The following is a 22,952-nucleotide window of genomic DNA, read 5'->3' as shown; positions in this document are numbered from 1 at the left end:
CTTGATCTGGTTTGGTCCTCATGAGGAAAAAAGTTTAATACCATACTGTAAAACATTCAAGACAAAGATAACATCGCCACAGAGACAAACATTTGATGGACCCTCCACCAGAAAAGTTACATAATGCACCTTTAAGTTCAGTTTTAAATTAAAGCTGAATCGCTGCTTAAGGTAAACTAAAACTTACATTAATTCCAGGTTGAGTTGGAGTTTATAATGGAAACACCAGAAAAAGAAGGTTAGGTTACAATGCATATAGCAGACTTCAGCTGATTCAACACGCCGCTAATGAGAGCACCCACGGGAGCCAGAAGAACTGAAAATAATACAGGGAGCAATATACGGGAGGCAGGATATGAAAACGTAATATTTGACAACATGCAACCATTAGTATTGTAATCTATAATGTCCTAATTACTTCCATGTGCACTTTTATAAAACAAGACAAGCATTTAATAAAGGGCCTATATTCTGCTATTTGAATCTGTTATAATGATGTTTCCTAATCACAAACATACCTGAAGTTTTATTTTGTTTCAGTCACACATGTTAAACATGCAAACCCTGCATATCTAGGCTGAGTTCTTCTATCAAACAGAAAACATTCTGATCCACCTTGTGAGGTCAAGTGGTAATTCAGGAAGTGCTCCACTGTGTTTTTAAACTCTATACTCTTTCACTAGAATCATTTGGGACTAACAATCTCTACTCAAATAAAGGTAAAATGTGATAACTTGAAAACTAAGACTTTATGTCATCACAAGGCAAAATGGAGCATTTTCAGCTGTGGAAATAGTTGTTTTTTTGGGAGTAACATTCTAACTTGGTTTAAAGCTCACAAGAATCAATTTCGTGTAATGTAGGACCCTTAAAGTATCTGGTGTCATAATGTTTGAATAAATAGGATTATGAATCATTTCCAGAGTGGTTAGTAAACACTAAACTATGCTAAAAATAGGCCACTTACTTAAGCCTATAAAAACTTCACAAATTATACCCAGTTTGTCTGCTGTGGGAAGATATGTCACAAAATGGATAATATTGCAAATGTTATTATAATGTCAGGTCTTTTATGGTTGATTCACTTTAATTTCATTTTCTTTAGTTTTTACTAATGAAAATACACAGTACAATGAATAACAGAACATAATGTAAATGTACATAATAGAAGGTATTTACTTGAATCTCAATCACCACATTTACAATCATGTCTTAGCCCATTTTGGATGGAACTGTAAAATACTGCCAGATTATAATCATCCATCCTTTAAAGTGCCTGTGACAGGTTGGAGTACTCATTTTACTAAAACACAGTTAAGATTTTTGCTAAAACATTCTCTCATTTTCCCAATTTGGCAATTTTTAGGTTTAAAATTTGACACCTTTATATTGTGGCATTCATGTTTAAAGTATCAGAAAAAAATGTTTTCTTATTTGTGAATTGCTCTAAACATTTGGACAGAATTCTCCCTAGTGTGATGTCGTGAGTGTATTTTAGAACTTTCAACTTCCTGTAACTTTCAACATATTTTTCAGCTTTTCTTTGCAAATTGCCTCGATTGATGTAAAACTATCATTTACATTTACACCAACTTAATGTGCGTTGTCTAACTTTTCTGGTGGAGGGTCGGCCAAATGCTTTTCCCCATGGAGATGTTGCTGCTTTGTCTGGAATGGTTCATAGTATGGTATTAAATCTTTCTGTCTTCATGGAGACCAGGTCAGGTCAGATCTGTGGAGAGGCAACCTTGCTCACAGTCAAAAAAGAAAAGAAAAGTAAGATAGAGCTGTTTAATGTCATAGTGTGGAACATTCCAGGCAAAGCAATAATCTCCATGCAGACAAGTAGGGAGCAGACCCTCCACCAGAAAAGTTACACGTGCACCTTTCTGTCATACACATTCTAAATAATCTGTTGCCATTTAACTAAAGTAGTGCTGAAAGGAAAACAGTTGAGTAGCTGTCAGTCCTGGCTGGGGAGTCCTTTGTTTTACGTTGGGAGCAGCACTCATCAGCGGAGCTTTAATGCCTGGCTTCAAAGACACTTAGTTGTACATGTGTATCACCTTACAGCTGACAGGGTGCTGGCAGCCACAGGACACAATGGGAACAGGCAAATCCAACTCTTGAAACGCTCTTTGACTTCAACACACTTTAGAGGCATGCTGGCAACAAAACAGGTCCCTTAATGGCGAAAAACACTTGCTGACTTCTTGCAGACGACAGAACTGTGGTATCTAATCAGTGTGAGAGGCTGGAGGGAGCGCCTGCAGAGTAAGTAGCTGTCTGCTTTATGTGATCACATGTAACCAATGCCAGGAAAGCAACTGTAGCTTTCAGCGCTGGCCTTTTCTATCAGAGGCCTCATATTTCAGATAGTAAACTAAGGAAAACAAGGCTATATGTAATGTTGAGCTCTGAAGACGTGTCCATCTTCATCAAATTGGCCATCTTTGCAATGTTTTTTTTTTTTTTTTAGCTTTCTACTATGTTATAATGTTGTTCCCTCAACAGAAACATGCTTGAAGAGCTTTTAGATGTCATTCATGTATGTTTCAGTAATTCAGCGATGTCTCCTGGGTCCTATTCGAACCCTCTTTATGGTTAGCTGTAAGATTCTGTCCCATGCTCAGCCCATAAGACTATCCATGCTCCCACACAACAGTTCTCCATAAATATATAAAAGCATGATGCAAAACTACACAACAACTTTGACAAGCCTGATGCAGTAATTTCAACAGTGGGATGCATTGTATTGTGATAGTGCTCTGAAGGGGAAGTAACTTAGCACAGAGAGCAAAGTGAGGGGAGACTCAGAGCATAAAAAAATTTAATTTAAAAGACATTAATATATTGTTTTCAGCGAATATAGCATTTTAAAAAATATTTTACTAAATGTTTATATATATAAATCTGAGATAATGTCAAAGTAAGTTATTTATGCTGTCACTACAAAAATACAAACTTAAACAATACTAAGAAAAAGTATTGACACACAATACCACTATGATAAAAAAATAAACAAAACACTAATGTATTACACAATAGAACACCATTTTCAACAGGGTTCACAAGCTTGATCTTTTCAAATGTATTCTCTTTCTGGTTTGGATCTTACTGTAAAAACATATTTCCTCTCCCAGACAAAATAACTAAGTAACCACTTTAACAAAATGACAGAAATGACACACGCTTCATTTCAGATTCCAGAGTAAAACACGCCACACGCTGCACTGCCTGACCCCTGAGGTTAGCTTGACAATGAGGCAGAACTAATGATACTTTTCAATACCACTTTTGAGGTTTGGGCATTTTTATATAGACTTAGACTAAGACAAACTTTATTGATCCACAAGAGATAAATGTGGACACAGTAGCTCACACATTACAAAATATTATAATAACAGAGAGAGAGAAAAAAAACTGTAATAAAAAATTCTAAATAAGTAGTAAAAATAGCAAGGAGACTGGTGTCAAGAAGCTAAGTAAGGCCAGGCCTGGTTCGTACTTGGATGGGAGACCTCTGGGGATTCCAGGTGCCACAGTGGGGCGCCAGTGGCAAAAATGTTTCCATTGTGTCCTTAGGCAAGGCCTTCACCCACATTACCTGGTTATAAAGAGGTCGTAAGGAAAAATTGTGCAAAGATGATATGATGATTGACAGGACATAGGCTTATCTGTTACATAAATGTGAGTCGTCCAGCTATATGGAGTATGGCATGAATGTAATATAAATCATAAAAATATGAGTGGAGTCAAAGTCAAATGTGAAGTTCTAGAAAAATAAAACAGTTCCAGAAATTCTGTTGAAGTGTTGTGTTTGGGTTATCAGCTAGTCTCTCTTGTGCGTACGCCAGGACATTACACAATATGGTGCATTCCTGGTGCCTGGTATCTACTGTGCTGGATCCCCCATGGAGCTCAGGGAGGCATGCTCACATAACTGACACAGCTCTGATACATTAGAAATCATTAAGACATATTAAATTAATCCGTATTTCAATCATACTATTTCCTCTCCCCTTCTTTCCTCGATTACGGGATACGTTTACGTAACCGCTGAGTTTATGTAAAACCAGTCATGTATCTTTCCAAGTGTTCTTATGTTATGTATACACAAAGTTATAGTCCACTTTTAGAAGATGTAATTTTATACTTGTGCAGGGTGGAATTTAAAAACATCTGGGCAGTCTGACTGAGAACTGACTGCAACTTTATTTTCCTCTACTGACCACTCCTATTATGAGTTCAGGACATGAATAATAAGTATAGTAGGTAATAAGAGGTGAACTATATGGATTTTAGTAAAAATAATTTGGTGTTAGGGATTAAAGATGCACTGTGTAAGATTTCTGACAGAGGGCACACCACCTGCTTGTCACCGTAAGGGGTGTGCAAAAATATCAAAATATTGATATATCGTATCGTTTAATGTGATGATACAGTATCAATATCGTGGGCTGCTGTATTGATATATCATCAAGAGTATTTTTTGGAATATTTTACTAAATTATTTTGTTACAGTGCTACAGTTTTGTTGCTTGTTTTAAGGAAGGAAACTCATTTATGCAACAAATTTGACATTTTCACTGTTTTTATGATTAAAATGGGTTTGTTTCATATTAACTTTGCACAAGAAATAGCTTAACAAAAACTTTTAGTGTCACAGCCGAGATTTGACCGATCTGAAATATATTGTATTGAAGCGAAAGTGCACTGTATTCAGATATGTATCATATTGTGGCCTATGTATTGAGTTATGTATCGTAACGGGAACTTTTTAATGATACCCAGCCTTAGTCACCATGAAGATGTTAGTGCTTTGATTGGGATGTTTCACAGTCTGGCGTTTAACCCAGATCTATCCTCTTGGAGACAAGCAGGTGACGCTACCAGGCCATGTTACATGGCATATCTGTAGAGAGCACATTTAGCCTACAGTAAAAATATAGGCATTTAAACATTGAGAATGAATTAAATGCTACTAGATATTTGATGCAATAAAACAGGTAATGCAATAACATCTCCATGGAGACAAGTGGTAATAGAATCTCAGCCAGAAAATTGGTAATTTTATCAATTATGGCAATTTCTGGATATCCAAATGATTCTAGTAAACAAGCATGGAGTATAAAAGACCGTGGAGCACTTCTTGTATTATATGACATCACAAGGTGGAGTATTTTCTGTTTCTGTTTGAGAGAAGAACTCTGCATAAATATGAAACAGAAAATGTTAACTCTAGGTATGTTTTTGATGAGGATACAACATTATAACATAACAGCAGACACAAGCACAATATGTCTTCTTTAATCTACAGTATATGTGACTATTATGTATATTGCTACTCTCACTTCTTCTAATTCATCAGACTGCATACATTTTGGGAAGTGGTGTCCACCTGATATGCAACACTGACTACATTGGATATTCCATTTGAATAAATTATATCACATGATGCCCACAGGCTCCAACTACAGCGCGTCAGGGAGAAATTTTCATTTAAAATACCTGCACTCACGGCACACTATTAAAAAACTACATAACACACCATTGCACTTTATTAAACTTCTTGCCCTTGGCCCGGCTATGCAGTAGAAGCACCCCCTCCCTCTCTCTCTACCACAGCCTCAGGTGGAGCTCATTCTCACCAGGCTTAGGCCCAAATCCAAATGGTACACATAAAAATGCCTGGCCCTCCAATCAAGGCCAGTGGAGCAAAAACGCAAGATTGTACGAGAATGAATAGAGAACAACAAACCCAAGTCTCGAGGTTCTCCGAAGATAAACACAGAAATCTCCCAGGATAGGGGGGCGGCTAGGGTCCAGATCGTGCGCGGACATCCTGAAATGATGAGTGCTGCATGCGTGTTCTAAAATAGCAACCGCAAACCAGACAGAATGTAAATCTGCACTTTGAAAAGTTCTTTAAAAAAAACACGTATTCATTTTACAGTACAGAAATGGGTCAACGCCGTAGCCCCACTTGGACCGCTGAAACACGACTCCCACTTTTTATTTTCCCCAGTAATGAATTACAGGTTTTTCCGCCAACCGAAGCTCAATTATGTTACAGCTCCTGAAAGCTCCATCGTGCCCAGGAAGAAAGAATTTGGTGGGTAAGCAAACTTGAATAGAATTGTTTAATTGTATCAGCGTGTTTTTGAAAAATTTTGAGGGAAAAAGAGAGAAGAGTGGAGGTGCTGGTAGAAGCCAGAACCCTGAACTGAAGTAAATGATCCGAATGGCATTACAATCATGGCTCTGGTGTGGTTGGCTTTACCGTATAGCAGCAGGTTAAGAAGGGCATTCAACCTACAACACTACATGACCCATAGATGTCTGTTTTTTGTCAGTTATTAGATATGGCGATGTGTAAATAAAGGACTAGTATTTGTTGTGGTATAGGGCAGTCAGACTATATTAGAGTAATTCTAGTTCAAAAATTTCACTGCCACTCACTTTTGTTTATCTTCCATTATTCTTGTTAGAAGTTGTGGGTGGTCAGAGAGAGCTATTGACTTAAAAGACTTGCAAGCCGAGACAGTAGTAACTAAGTCACTGAGCTGGAACAATGGCCACTATTCACATCATATTTCTTCACTATGAGCTCCTATTTGGAGTCTCTAAAGCAAAAGCAGTGTTGGATAAAGCATTCAATTTTGTTACTTAAGTAAAAGTGCAGATACAAGGGCAAGAAATTACTCAAGGAAAAGTAAATTACACATTAAAAAAATCTACTTAAGTAAAAGTATTGAAGAACCTGTTTAAAAATGTACTTAAAGAGTCAAAAGTAAAAGTATTTTTCTGAGATTTTTTTCAACAATTAAAGGAAATATAGTGATTTCCTAAATGTTTTTGTGTATTGTGTTGCTCAAAGTTGAGATGGAAACTCAAATCAAATGTACTAAAAACTCTCAGCGAAGTACTTTTTACTTTTCAGTCCAGATCTAAAATGTACTGGAGTAGAAAATACAGATACCTGCTCTCAAATATAGTAAAGTAAAAGTAAAAAGTATCCACAGGAAACTTAAGTAATGTACAGATACCTAAAAATTTTACTTATTTTATATTATTTTTTTTAATACTTCTACTACTATTACCTTCCATCACGGAGCAACAGTGTAGTAAGTGTTACCTATTAATACAGAAAAAAATAGTCCCCCATAGTCTAAAATAAAGTGGACTCTATATTGGCATAGCAAAATTAGACTTAGAAAAGAGACTATTTAAAAATGAAACATAATTCATATAAAAAAGAATAAATGCCATAATAAATAATCTTCAAAAAATCTATGGGAAACACTGAGACTGATACTCCAAAACTAATAAATATTAAAAATACTATTGAAATGGAAACTAGATACTCATTAGAACAAGTATTGATATTGAAGAAATTATATAAATAGAACACATTTGGACCTTTCCTGAATTATTTCTAAAACGGTCATCTCCATCGAGAAATTATGATGTGAAAAATCTTCTCAGAGATACTTCTTGCAGCTGAAACAAGGAGATCATATAAACATCCAATTTGTGTGACAAAAATGTTTTCTTTATGGACCATTTCAAAATTTTCTAAAAATAGTTGCACAATATTCTACTGCAATAGATAAACCACAATATGTACCCTGGATCGGTTACAAACTGACAAAAAGAGGTCAGTGAGGACGGTCTCCAATGAGTGGTCACTATTTCATCAGTCTTTTAGTACAAGGCTGTCCATCTAAACTATAATATGCAAAATACACAGGGAACCACTGGAGCAATAATGTCTTTAAATGTGGTCTTTTTGCTTGTTTTTGTAAATTGCAAGCTATTAGTCATGTCTAAAATGTGGTTTTAGGATTATATGCAAACATCACAGAGTACGCCTTCGGAGGATAGATGGATTTCAGTCTAAGAAGAGATTTTCCATTTTACTCTTGGCTTTGTCTGCAGTTTTCCATGCCTTTGCTTCTACTATATATTTAATTGAGGACTTGGACAGCGTCGTTATAACATCAAATCTTTATCACAAGTACTTACAAAAGACATCAGTGCATTAAACTATTAAACTATACAATTGTGGTGGTTAGTTTAAAGAAGTAGGTCAGTGTTATGTCTGGGGAAAGTCTGACAAGTCCGAGTGGATCCTGGAGAAGCCTGAACAACAGAGCAGTGTTTGAAGATCCTGACGAGAGCAAAGGAGAGCACAGGCCTGGAGCACATTCCCCTCCAGATACTCACTTCCTGTAGGAGCCTTACTCAGCACCAAGGAGGAAGACCACGATCGAGCCTGCGCACTTTTGCTTAAAGAGAGAGTGGTGCTTGGATTTATTTAACCACAGAATTGCACTTTATTGCTAGTTATTACGATTCTATTTTTAGAATTGCAACTGAAGATTTTGTTGCAATTAGTCATGTGATTGGAGCAGAGTATATGTTTTTAAATATAAAGCCTGTGCACATTCCCTTACGCAGAGGAGGGTTTGCATAAGGATGAATTTAACCACATATGTGCACTTACTACGGCTGTATTTATATTTTTATAACATCTTCTGAATATTCTGTCAAGGTTAACCTGCAACATATGGGTGGAGTGGATCATGTTTTATATGTGTTTTGCTCAAGGACACAATGGCAGCATGTGTGTGGGATATTCTTGAAGCAGTAACCCTGCCATTGGTGAGTGAACTAATGGTCCACTGTTGCTGCATCAGTTTAAACTAAACATCATTAAAAGATGGTGGGCAGATATTAACATTGACTATTGAGTAGTGACAAATGCTGATAGAATGGCTGATTAAGAACTAACATGGAGAATAATTATGTTGTAAACTTCCAAATAAGTGTATAAAATGATATTTGTACACTTTTGCTTCATGTTTATGTTTATTTATTAAATATGGGACAGTGCACACTGATGTACACCACATGTGTTAGTACAGAATGTAAATGTGCCAGAGTTAGCCGTGCTAACTCATATATTTACAAACATGTAACATGTCCAAAATTTTAAAATCATCTAATGCATGCAAGACATGTAAATAGAATCTATTTCGAAAGACATTTATCCCAATGAAGCAAGGACTTATCTTACCTCTACAACTAGAAATGACAATACATTTGCATGGTTCCTATGGTTCCTGATCATTTAGTTCAGTATAAATACATATTGCACATATGCATATTCCCCCCAAATTTTATCTGATGAAATGTTGTTAAACTACATTTAAAGTGTTTATGAAAAGCCACCTTTGAGTCCATTAGTAGTAAATAGGAGTAAATAGTTTCACTAAAGTGAAGTACCTGTGTTTACTCTGTCATGTGTAACTGCCTTAACATTCTGAGACAAAGCGACCCAATAATAGCATGTGGTTTAGAAGCAGGAAAGCAAATTAGTCCAATGAAGAAAATGATTCACTTAGTCTAATTGTAGGCTGTGGTGGCAGTTACCCTGCAAGAGTGCTGCTAAAATGCATGGACAGAGGCAGTGTACCGTAAGGACCGGCCCACTGAAAGTCCCACTGAACTATATCAGGACCAGGGAGAGACACTTCTGAATTGTAAACAACATCACATTATAATAGTTCTGTACAAGTGCTGCTGGGTTATATAAGTCACATTTACTTATTTACTTACTACTTTTATCATTCTTCTACAACTACTTTAGAATCGGTTTAAATGCACAAGTCTTTTTCTGTAAAGCACTTTTCAGAACTATTGTCTCAGTTATTTATCTACAAAGAATTTTACCGTGTCTATTACTTTTTAAATATACTTGTGTAAAACTTATGTTAGAATAGTGTGTAGCTATGCTCTTCTCATCCTCATAATATTTTATGCACTACAGTGAGATCTTCCTACCTTACTTCAAAAAAGAAGAATCTTAAACAAATAAATACATTTAAAATGTTCTGGAAATAGCAATACAATGGTGCATGTGAACATTTTTGTCAGAGTTCTTTCTTTTATTATTACAATTAAAAACTTCCCCAATAATGTCGTGCTATCTCTGGATAATCCAATTCAGCTGTAGTATTCGTTTAACTATTTGTTTAGTGATTTTACGGGAAGAACCCTCCCCAGTACATCTGTCTCCCCTCTCTCTGCCTCTGGCCTGCACCTTGCAATAAAATGCTCAATTTGGACAATCAGCTGTGGTGAAAATGTTACATCTTTCCCACAGTGCCATCCTGAACACAAAAGGGGGGATCTGGGGGTTTCTTTGCGCACATAAACGTATCTCTCAAGCTTTCAGCGGCGTGTCAGGGTCTCCAGGCCATTAAGTGGTGACTCCTATCCCTGTGAGCCAAGAGGACGGCAGTAAACCCCAGAAGCCTCTGCTCCTGCCAACGCAAAATCTGCTAGAGACAATAAATCTGGAATTGCAGCTAACCAGTTCATAGTTTCCATTTGGTTGTGGAGCAGAAGAGTGAGTCAAATATGAATTGTTGAGTGGCGAAAATGCCAGGAAGTCAACAGTTAATCTCCACCTGGATCTGGTTGAACATGGGAAACCCCTCACTATGTGTCTAATGCTGCTCTGATGCACTACATGACATCATTCATTCATGGTGGGGTTATAAACACACACACGCCTATGCACACTGGAATGTCTGAGATGGTCATACTTAAAAAAACGTACTATGTACCACCAAATGATGCAAGCCCCCCCCAAAATAGTACATTTCTGATTCTATAATGACTAGAGATATAACAATAATCGAAATATTGTGATATTATATCATCAAAAGTCAATAATAGTGTGGGCCATGATAACATAAAATATAAATATTTAAAAAAAAAGAGAGAACTACACAGACCATGATCGTTGGCCCAGTTTCAGTGCTGATTACAGAAAGAAGTAACTGTTATAAAGCACTTTTAAATCTTAGTTCTTTGGATTATGACAGAACCAAAGGCTTGTCAAGGCATTTTTAGGACGTCTCTAGTGGAAGGTCCACCCTCTACTTGTCTCCATGGAAATGTTACTGCTTTGTTTAGGATGTTCCACAGTATAGATATCCATCGTATCCATCACAAGGAACAGGGGCGGCTTACAGCACTACACTACATTACAATTCAGATCTGTGGAGAGTCACCCCTATTCATATATGAATAAATGCTCGGTGGATGTCTTTGATGTCATACCATGGAATATTCCAGGCAAAGGAATAACATCTCCATGGAGGCAAGCAAGAGACAGACCCTCCACCAGAAAAAAAAGCTGTGAATGCACTGTTAATGTACTTTGTAATGGTTTTCTCTTCATCAGGCTTAATTTAAGAATTTAATTCTATTTATCAGGAACAATGCTTTAACTGACCTACACAAAAGAGCAAATGTGATAGTGTGTTGCTGATAGTAAAGTGTAGTAAGTATAGTAAAGTTACTGCAGTGTCTGGGCCGGCTAATATGAAAGATGTGTTTTTGATCTATGTTATAATGTTGTTTCCTTGACATAAACATACCTGGAGCTGTTCTTTTGTTTCTCCATACATCTTCACTAGAATCCTTTAAATGATATTAGCCCTGGAATTGCCAATCTCTACTGAACTAAGGTAAAAGGAACAGTTAACTTGAAAAAATAAAAATAAAAAAATGACATGACATCACAAAGTGAGCCTTTTAAGCTTTGGAGATGTGGACAGACCAATAATAAATGATACCTATGTGTGTGAATCAAAAATAACACTCCAGGTATGTTTTTGATAAGGTAATAAAGTTCTAACGTGGCTTAAAGCTCACATGAGTCAATTATGCATAAAATGGAACCTTTAATATGAAGTGTCATCAATCCTTATGCCTTAAGCCTGTCAAGTATCTTACTGTTTAACATTTTCTAGGAATATTTTAAGTTATGTCTCAGTCTGAATTTGTCAAGTATTAAGTATAATGTGTAATCTGTAAGGCATGCAAGAAATGCAAAGTAACCTATGTCTACATTCTTTAAGGAAGAATATCAGCAACATTCTCAGATTAAACTCAAAGACTATCTATAGAAGCATAAACAACAGAACATGTTTCAGGATGTTTCCTTAAGGCCAGGGGTCAAATGTCAGAGTAGTTTCACAGTTGCGAAATAGCAGTGCGTAAAAGTCACCCGAATACACAGGAGTGCTTTCTTTATACTGCAGCTTCAATGTCAACACATGTATGCTACAATTATAAGCGTAGAAAAGAATTAGACTTAAAGAAGGAGATTGAGGAAATACAACAAATAATTGACAGAAACATAAATTCAACAAATGAGCAACTTAATATTCTAACAACTAAGCAAGAGGACTTTTTTTTTTGGTTTGGTTTTGGTAGAGCCTTCAAACAAAAAATCACTCTAAAAAGAGCGTATCTAAGATAGTTATTGATAATAGAAATATATTATCTACACAATCGACAGTATTAAAAGAAACTGAAAATTACTATAATAATATTTTCTCACATCAGGTAATTCTTCTTGAGAATGAAAATTTCTTCTCAAAGAATTTAGGTGGAAAATTGAATGACACACAAAAACATGTATGTGAAAGCCTTATAAGCGAGGAGGAAAACCTCAGCAATAGACAGAATACATATTGAGTTTTATCAAACATTTTTCAAAAAATTAAAAAACCCTTAGTCTTGAGCTTTAATTACTCATATAGAATGGGGTATCTGACTGACTCAAAAAGAAGGTCATATTTCATTGTTACTGAACCAAGAATCTAATGGTCAGTATAAAGACCTTGTGTATTTAAAGATTTAGAGACCTTTTATTAAATGTTTGGCTTAAGACATAACCTCCTAGGACCTGGTGTCCACATATGTGGACATATATGTTTAACACTTTTTGGGTTGTTCAGGCACTTAATAGTTTTTGCAAATCATTATTCAACTGTGACTTTATTGTGTTGCATTAAAATGATTAAAAAATAATATAAATGTTTATATATCATATGTGGACACAATTTTTATCAGAAACTACATCATGTAAAAATATAATTCTTTGTTTTTGCACTCATCAGGTCCCAGTCACCCCAAATAACAAAGAGAAATCAATAAAGCATGCCATGCAAGAGTTCGGGTCCTAGGAGATTAAGTTGATTTTGCCAAACGTCATTCACCAGGATCAATCTGGCTTCTTACATGGTAGAAATGTTTATAATACATCAGACAGCTATGGAAAAAAAATATGAAACAGAGAATAAAAAGGAACTAATTTTTGTTGCAGAACTAGAAAAGGCATTGATCAGAAAAGTTTAGATTTTATATGTAGCAAAACTAAGATGCCCAATGCAATTTAAATATTAGCTATTAAAGTTAGAAAGAGAATATTGAAGAGTTTATTAATAATAACATAGAAACAAAAATATCAGTGTATGCTTATGATACTAATTTCCGTAAAACTCATTGTTTACAAAATCTGTTGGACAATCTGGACTAAAATTGAATAAGTGTAAAATAATGAGAATAGACAGTTTAAAAGGCACAATGTTTACTATGGATAGTAAAGTACCGGTTGTATGAACTGATGGGCCATTAAATGTACAAGGTGTTTTTATCCCAGAGAACCTTGAAGACCTGTGTTCGGTTAATTATAGTCATAAATTAGGAAAAACTGATAAAACTATGGAAAGAAACATTTTTTACCTACGGAACTGTGAATTCTATCATCGTTCCTCAGTTTATATATTTGTTCATGTCAGTGCCAGGGTTTTGTATAATGATTGTAACTGCTCAGCTGTATCCTTTCTTATAACTGATGCCCTCCCACTTTTTAAACACGGACAATATGATTAGAAATATATCTAGCTTTATAAAAGAATGTCTGCATTCATGCTGGTGCTTCCAATTTCAAAACCTGAAAAAAGAGATGACATTTTACAACAGATTCAAAATGGTAATGTCATGGAATATGAAGAATTCAAAAGTGTCTAACAGTGATGTTTGTTCATGTCACACATAGAATCAAATCATCACAGCACTGGGAAGAAAAGGGAAGGGGTTTTATAAACTCTTGGTTTGTAAACCATCAACAAAAATTTCAAATTGGATAAAAGGAATAAAAATAAACCAACAAATAAATACATTTTATTTAACATCAATTCAGTAAAGATGATCCTTTCTAAAACTTTCAGAAAGTGGGAGGACACAGTCGATTGCCCTTTTACCATGGGAGTGAATATTTAAATTAATTTACAAAATCAATGTTGATGAACACAATCGATTTTTTTTAATAAAAATTGTGTATAATTTTCTGCCTACTTGGAAAATGTTTTTTTTCTTTTTTAATGTTTATTAAAAATGAAAAAAGAGAAGAGAAGGAAAGGAAGGGAAGGGGGGAAAAAAATTATATGATGAACAGGCCAAATATATACATACATATAAAGGGGCCTAGCAATATGGTTTTGCTGCACTACCACATTACTTAAATTTTTATGTACTTAAATGTGTGTGTGTATGTGTGTGTGTGTTTGGGGGTAAGGGGTGGGGAGCTTTGTTGTTTTTCTGCATTTGTTTTGTGTCTTGTTTTCATGTTCATTATTGTATTCTGTTTAATGTTATATTCTATTGTCTTTAATAAAATTAAATAAATAAAAGCAAAGATACTCAATGTCCAAGTGTAAGGCACAGTTAATTATAATTTGTCTATAAATGACTATTTGACATATTAGGAACTTTCTGTAGCCTGCAATTTGCAATCATTAGTACAACAAGACTATAGCTACTATATGTAATCTGTATTAATTGAGAAAAAGAAAGGATTATACTTGAAGGTGCACTGCATAACTTTTCTGGTGGAGGGTCTGCCACCTGCCTTGCTCCATGGAAATGTTATTGCTGTCTAGAACGTTCTACAGTACAGATTTATTATTCATTATTAGATCAATCAGGAGGGAGACAGCAGGTTACAGCTTACATTATGAGACAGATGAATATGTTTAATGTCATACGAGGGAAAGCAATAACATCTCCATGGAGCAAGCAGCTAGCAGATCCTCCAAGTCCAAAGTTATGCAGTGCAGATAATATTCATAAATGGAATAATTTATATGCTATTTTCCTTCAAATTGTATTGTTGTGATAGACCAAGATAAAGTGTCATGAAGCTATGTCATGCACTAATAGATCCTACAGAGTTGATAGTACTACCTCATTAATACACATATGACGAGCTGGATATAACATGGAGCAGTGAGGAATGTACAGAGGAGCCAAGCAAGAACCAGGACATTCTCCAGAGGACAGTGTGTAAGCAACATGTGTGTAAGGTCAGAGGTGAAGGATGATTGGGAAGGATGCTTGTATGCCAAAACCTAGGCACAAAACATCTAGGGCAAGGAGACTGTAAGAAGTTTGGAATTGTTTTATACACAACCTGTATACATCTTTATAGGTGACCCCTCATATGCTGAACATAATGGATCTTGGACCAGTGTAATAACTATGATTCTGCATCAGTGGAAACAAAAAATGGTCACTTTTGTTAGTTTCCAATTATAGACTGTATTGTACACACTTGTACACACTTACCATTCTTCCGGCTCTCACTAGATCTTGCTTTCGAGATAATTGCCACGTTTGCATCAACCATCATAGTTTAACTTGTGGTAGTGACTAATTGAAAGGGCAGAGGGGAATTGACGCTTTTAATTGGCTCAGCTTAATTGATTTCCTGATGATCACGCGTCGACCACGTTCACATTTTTCAAGTTAGCACGCCAATAACGCAGGTCCTTTGAGATTTAAAATTTACAAATTGTTTCCAAAAATACTCGTAACAGAAATATTAGGTGAACTTAAAAAAAATTAAAAAACAAGTATAAACTTTATTTTTACCCAGTAACATGACCTCCAGCTTCTTCCGGTCCACTCGAAACCTCTCCTCCATCCACTCCGGGTCGGGTAATGGATGCGGTCCGCTCAAGTCCTCCTCGGAGCCGGGCAGAGGAGAGTCTGTGCTCCGCTCGCTGTTGGAGCCCTGGTCCGACTGCTGTAAATACCCGCTCAAAGTGTCGCACTGAGCAGCCATCGCGCCGCGCAGCAACTGGTCCAGCGGCCACTGCGTATTATTCAGAGTCGAGTTGGGTTAAAACAACTGGCAGGCAGAACTTTTCAAGACACAACAAGAGCTTTTTATTCCGTCCCTTCGTCGTGCTGTGCGGGCATATTGCAGCGGGTCCTTTCTCTGCAACAGTTTTCTAAAAATATTTGATTATCTCCATCGGTTTCCCTCTTCAGAGATATGTAAGGGCACACTGGACCGTTAGCCGAAAGTAGAGGACTTCACCGTGCCGCAAACACCAACTAACTCCTCGGGAAAGTTTCACGTGTCAACATGCAAAAAAGAGAGAAGAAAAAACCTCGACTCCTCCCAGGCGCTGTTTTTTGGAGTTCTACCTCCCCCTGGACTTACAAGAAGGAAATTTTAACTTTTTTTTTATAGTGTCCTGTAGGCTGTGTTTTTTACCAAATGTGTTCTAAATAAATACTAGGCTAACATTTTACGCACGGCTTAAAGAAACGCGTTTGGCATCTACATCATAAAGTTATTGTCATTTTTATGCTACTTTGTCCTGCCTTTTCCACACTCGTCTGTATCAACTCTTAAAGGAAACACTAGACATCCTGCGTCTGGCCGAAGGGAAGCAATTCAGGAAGGAGAAACCAAAACAAACTGGCCTCATGCGCGCAGATTAGGCGATGCCACGAGCACCAGAAAATAAGTCGTTTTATAAGGCGTTTGGTTTGATTTCCTCGCTGTGCTCAACATCTTGTATTGATTTATACTCTTGTTAAACCTCAGGGCCCCGGGTTATCATCATTTAAAGCTCGTGTGTTTATTTCTACTGCCTACAAAGCTGACACATTTGCTAGTCTATATATTTTGACACTAGAAGGAGGCATAGGCCCTATTGCTTTTTGCGTTTACGCTGGAAGAATGCAAACTAACAGTTGGAGATAGAGTGAAAAGTGCTTGGCTGAAGTTGAGTGGTTTTTGGTGTCTTTGAGTGAAATAAGTGCAGTCTCAAACCAGAAGATAGTTACCAAAATAACACAATGCAATGTGGAATTTCCCATAATAGGATCTGCAGAATCAATAAATGGCAAGCATACCACAGCAGGCTACAGGGACCAGTTTGAGTTGAGACGTCCCATAGATTTCCAGTTCCAGGCAACGGGCGCCATCTAGTGGGGACTTACATGTCAACAATTTTCTATGCTAATAGAATAATGCAATGCAAAACCAAAGTTGAGTTTCTAATTTAATAATGAAATGCATAATATGTTCAAAGGAAATACTACTCCAGTGTGTTGGCAGTCATTCACATAGGGACACAGAATAGTTTTTTATAGTAAATAGTATAACAATTGTAGAAAATGCAGCTGTTTTCCCTGTATTTCTGATTTTTTCTTTTTTTTTTTTTTTTTTTTTTTTCTGAAGAGATGCTTATGGCAAAATATTATAATTTTCACACTATCCTATTGTAAGGTCCTGTTAACAGCTCACTTGTTCCTAAAGGCTCTGTTACATTGAACCTTCAAATATCCAAATACAGTAGTGTCCTCCATCCTGTTCTTGGTCTGGTTTATAGTTGTGTGCAATCTGTCTGGAACATTGGATCATCAGGAGTCAACAAATACATGTGACAAAATGACACGAGGGTCAGATTATATTATAAAACAATCAGTAAACAAACATTATTACATTGCTTAAAAAACAAACCTGGACTTCACTCTATGGTTGTGTTTTGTTTGGTTTCCCCTCCCCCCTATACAACCAGTCACAATATTGCATATTGCAGAACAGTGCAGGACACCACACATGCAATCTTCATGATGGACCAGTGATTGTTCAGACTCAAACACTTGGTAAGCACCTGACCTGCCCTGGGGCACACTGACAAATGGTTCAAATTCTGTGACAGAGGCTTGTCCGACCACCACAAAACACGGTTACACAGGCAATGTGTCTTACCAAAGGGCAACAATGATATGATATGAACAGTGATTGTCATAATAAGATAATAAAATGACAATAAAGTAGGCCTATTGCAGAATAGAAATGTGGGATAAAAGACAGTCTGATAATTATAAAAGTAAAATTGCTTTTAAAAGACAATCAGCGATCATCATCAATAACCCTGATATTGATCTAAGATCATTATTGATTCGGTAATATCCAAATGTTCAGAGGCAGCAGAAGTATTGCCTCAAGCCTGTTATTAGTTTCAGTGTGAAAGTGAGTGTCCGCTCTTAAGTCCAGTTCACTGACCCCTCTGTCCTGTGTCCTGACCGGGAGGGGGAGCGGACAGATGTGCGCAGACAGAGATACTCCAGTACATATGGAGAAAGGCCACATCTGTGATCTTTCACGCCTCAGCTGCTTCATATACCTCCCAGCCACGAACGGCATCAAATTAAGAGCTTAACGTTTATTTATATCTTTATTGTTTCAAAGCGGGTGCAAAAATCACATGCAGCAGTACATAAAGTGGCACATTCGTGATAACCTACAGTCCCGCACATTTACGCTTTCCACGCGCGTGCAAATGATATACATACCATCAGGAAAAGACTTAATAATATGTGATTGATTCAGTATTGTCAACAAAGCCTGACACACTGACATTTAAGTAAAACATGTATTTACTGCCGCTCATTAGCAGAATTAGTTCTAATATTGTGTAATTTTAATATTTTATTGAAGCAATAGCACAATCATTTCTTTAAATTACAGCTCCTACATTTGAATGATAATAGACAGGCTAATAAGACATTGGCCCTTTCTGTTCTGACAACGCTTTCATCCTCCATTTTACGCAGTAGTGAAGAGCGGTGCTATTTGGGCTGAACGTCTCCAAAACAGGGTTGTAATTTATTCCTCACACGCAATTGCTCATGGATCGATGCGCGTTCACGAGGCCCAGGGTTTTGCGGCGGCGCGCCCGTGCTGCTTGCTTGGGAGCATCGTAGGGAGAGAGAGAGAGAAACACAGAAACCGAAACACGGCGAGCGATATAGAGAGGGAACCAAAGCAAGTGTCCAGCGAATGTCAGCCGTCTCCTGCCGCCGCCAATGAACTGTCCTCGCATTCCTATGTCAGCCAGTTGACACGGTTTCAAACGCCATAGAGGAACAGACTCGCACCTCCACGGCTAGGAACCAGGAGTCCTCAAGCGGGCTGCGTTGATCAGGTGAGCCCCTCTCTCTGCTTTCCTCCCCTCCCCACTGTCCACCGTCGCTGTGCCGTCGGAGCATTTACCCTCGTGGTTTAGTACGGTAACTGTCCGAGGTGCTGAATCGGACGGCGGCGTGTGGTTAGGGAAAACACTACGGCCTCACGCTGCGAACAGGTTCATCCATGACTTCGATGTTTGGTTGCTATAGGCTATTTAGTGTTGCAGACTGCCCCTCAAGGATGTCGTGTGGGTGTCGTAAAGACATAACTACAAAGCTCGTGCATGTTCGCTATCAGTGTACGCTTCTCGGTAAAGCCACGGAAGCTTGTCCCCGGTGCGTTTCATGTATCTAAGCTGCATTGTTGGGTATAGACTAGAGCCACCTCCTCCGGGGACGGTGTGTTGTTTTACTGCATCTCCCGTTGTCAGTGTGTCCAGGGCTTCACTTCACCTTATCGTGGCATCGCGCTGGGAGCATGCACAGCGCGTAGAAACAGGTCCAGGACTGCAAACGTGCCTTTTAATTTTCCAAAACGAAACAAACGTAACAAGATCCCAGATGTTGAATTGAATTGGTTAATATATTTTACAGACTCTAAAATACAACTCATGTCAGTTCTCCAGTAATATAGGTGTTTTGGTACAACTGTTTACTCTGTGTTCTATAAAATAAAATCACACCTTTTCCAAAAATGTCCTTGTGGGGACCTTGTGAGATGTTGGCCAGCAGAACCTCTCAACATTTTGCATGAGAATGTGTGAAAAACCAGTGACAGAACGCAAATGAGGCTATAGTCATTACTGTTATGTAAAGTTCCCCCTCGTGTAAGGTTCAGTGGTTCTTTACTGTAGTTCCGCTGACAGTCCCGTGTCCACTGTGTCCACCACAGGAGCACCTGACATTTGCAGTGGCCGACTCACTGACCGGATCATGGCACAGACCAACACTGGAGGACAGGGGACCAACGGTGTAGCGGACGAGTCCCCCAACATGATAGTGTACAGAAAGGTAATGTGACGGCTATTTTTAGTCTTTGTGTGAGAGTGTGAATGTGTTTCGTATCAGTTTACCTAATCATGTGCTCAGCTATGGGGATTCTACAACTAATGGTAAGACACTGTGCTTGTACCATGGCTGATTTGGGCTTTGACTGAGAAATGAATTTGATAGGATTCTCACTACATCTTGTTGTAGAGGATTAGGGATGCACCTCTCCAGTTCTGGTATTGGATATTTGCGCTCATACAGAAAAATGTACTGGATTCAATATCAGTTTCTAAATATCAGTTCAGCCGATGTTCTGGTTGGGCCTAAAAACGTATATAATAAGACAATTTCCTGTTCATATAGCCAAGAAAGTCTTAATTTTTAACTTTGATTTACTTTTATTTCTCCTAGTTGAGGTATAAATAACAGTTCCATAACACATTTAGATCAGTTGTCTTATTTTATTAGATGATTTTGGGTATCAGCAGATTCTTAACGTCATAGTATCTGAATCAGCGCGTCCCTATAGAGGATAGCCACGGCACGCACTGGATTATGTACAATATACCGGACACATGTCAACACATACTTGTCAACAAACACGCTGGGTCAACAAACAGTTTTCATCGTTCCATGTTAGAGCATTGCTGACAGCCACAAGTCCTCACCACCACAATCAGCGGGGATCTCGATTGTTAAAAATCTCCAAGGCTGGTAGCTGTGTCAAATTATGGGCACTGCCATGTCTCCCAGTTTGACCAGTTTGAGGGAGAAGAGATTGTGAAAGAGCTTTTATAATGATCAAAGTACCCAATATATTTCTTCTTTCACAGTACTGTTATTTGCCTATTGAAGAAGTCTGTGAGAAATCATTCAAAGGCACTGCGAGTTTTATACCTGAATGGGATTAGCTGTCATCTAAAAGTGCACTGGGGAAGCCTTAATACAATGGTTAAAATGAAAGCTTCCATTTATTTCGTGAGCATTAACTGTCGTATAGTATTTGTATCACCATGTATTTGCTTTTCACATTGTGCAGATAATGAAAAAGCCATATGCATATTTTCTTACACAGATGTTCCGTGTGCCTAATGTACGTCCCTCTTCTACGTTCTTCTATAATTAAATGCAGTTGGATTGTGCTTGTGGTGTCCTGCAAATTTAATGATCATAGTGAGAGTCAAGACACCACAGCTTGATGTAAATGTTGCAGTGCCATATGGGTAATGCAGTCCTATAGTTCCATAGAATAAACTGCAATATTAAAAAAAAAAAAAAAAAAGCAGTCTTTGCAATTTGCTAAATGCGTCCATTGTATTCAATTGTAATTTCGATTCGATTGTGATTCATCTTGCTGCTCCAGTCACTGCCATTTTGATCTGCAAGAGTCCTACATATTTTAAGACCTATGGTAAAACTAGACCATCAGTCATACATATTATTTGTGGGGAAAAAAAATTAAGAAATACATTTTTAAACATACTCTTATGCTGACTTCAAGGTTTTCAGTTCAAGTCAATTTTTGAGTCGAAAAAGGTTATTGAATTAGATTTGAAATAGGCGACTAAAGCGCATTTTGAGATAAGGCTTCCCCTATACTATTTTAGATAACAACTAATCCCACTCAGATATTAAACTGGCAGTGCTTTTTGAATTACTTTTTCATACACTTCTTCAATAGAAAAAAATAAATACAGTGGCGCTGTTAGAAAACTGTAGTCACTGGTTATTCAAAACTACAATCCTTTTTACATCAGATGCCCTTCCAGGCACATAGTATCTACTGTATGTGATTTGAGCAAAACTTAGAACTGTGATTTACTTTTTTTTTTTTCCATATCGCCCAGTCTTTTTTGGAATACTGACCTTTGCTTTAAAGGTCCTATGTTACATAAAATTGACTGTTATGAGCTTTAAGCCATGTTAGATCCTTTATTATTAGTCTGTCTACATCTTTAAATCTCAAAATGACTTGTTCCACCTTATGATGTCATGTAGTGGTAGTTTTCAAATTAACAGCAACTGTTTACCTTTAGTTCACAAATTGGCAATTCCAGGGCTGAAATCATCCAAATCATTCTAGTGAAGTTGTATGGAGTTTTAAAAAAAACAGCATTTGCTGTATGACCACATGACATCACAACGTGGAACTGAGTGTTTTCTGTTTGAGAGAACTAAGCCTAAATACGTAGGGGTTGTGTGTTAAACATGTGTGAACGAAAGGCAGCAAAGGAGAAATTGAAATCAGAACTGAAGAAGCAGCCTGGATGAGCTGTGAAAGGTATTTGACCAAATAAACTTTTGTCCAGTTGACAAACTGAATTTCTCCTTTGCCATGGATTCTACCTGGACGACTGAGGGATTTTTTACACGAGTGACTGAAACTAAACACAACACCGGGTATGTTTGGGATAAAAAAAAACTTTTAAATTAACCTATGTAACCACTGTAGCCTTGGGTTGTAACACATATATACATGTTATGATTTAATAATATTTGAAATACCGTACTGCACTCTGATAGTTGTAGATTGCTTTGAGACAATTCCTGCACAAATGATCTCACAACATTCCCATTTTCTTTTTGCCATTAGCTTGTGCACAACAGGAATTAGACACACTTCCCCTGAAATCCTAGATTGACAGTTTTTTATAGCGCTCCCAGCATGCTAGGTAATATCACTGCCAGTGTGGGACAGAGCTTAGCAGTGCAGCCTTCTTTATGCCTTGGGTAAAAACAGAGTTCAAAGTCATAATAATTATCCGATTCTTCTTCTTAAAAAAGATTGGGATTATAAAATGGCCTGAATATTTTGAGCT

At 37.3% G+C, this 22,952-nt stretch overlaps 2 protein-coding genes across 2 annotated transcripts in view; one reads left to right on the top strand and one right to left on the bottom strand.

The window, feature by feature from the left end:
• Positions 1 to 16,249, bottom strand: part of LOC110156966 (protein bicaudal C homolog 1) — an 81,247-nt gene extending 64,998 nt beyond the window's left edge. The window contains exon 1 of the mRNA XM_055162640.1: positions 15,802 to 16,249. Within this exon, the coding sequence (XP_055018615.1) occupies positions 15,802 to 15,994 (193 nt within the window). The 5' untranslated portion in view covers positions 15,995 to 16,249. The remainder of the gene's footprint in view (positions 1 to 15,801) is intronic.
• A 3,827-nt stretch (positions 16,250 to 20,076) lies between these two features.
• The window catches only part of rgs7a (regulator of G protein signaling 7a), a 96,326-nt gene continuing 93,450 nt past the window's right edge, over positions 20,077 to 22,952 (top strand). The window contains exon 1 of the mRNA XM_020921295.1: positions 20,077 to 20,154. Coding sequence (XP_020776954.1) covers positions 20,077 to 20,154 — 78 coding nt within the window. The remainder of the gene's footprint in view (positions 20,155 to 22,952) is intronic.

This window comes from Boleophthalmus pectinirostris, unplaced genomic scaffold (assembly GCF_026225935.1).
Source record: "Boleophthalmus pectinirostris isolate CB_2022bp ecotype Guang Dong unplaced genomic scaffold, ASM2622593v1 HiC_scaffold_5, whole genome shotgun sequence".
Classification (NCBI taxonomy): domain Eukaryota; kingdom Metazoa; phylum Chordata; class Actinopteri; order Gobiiformes; family Gobiidae; genus Boleophthalmus; species Boleophthalmus pectinirostris.
The sequence above is the reverse complement of the archived record's forward strand: the minus strand, read 5'-3'. Positions and strand labels throughout refer to the sequence as shown.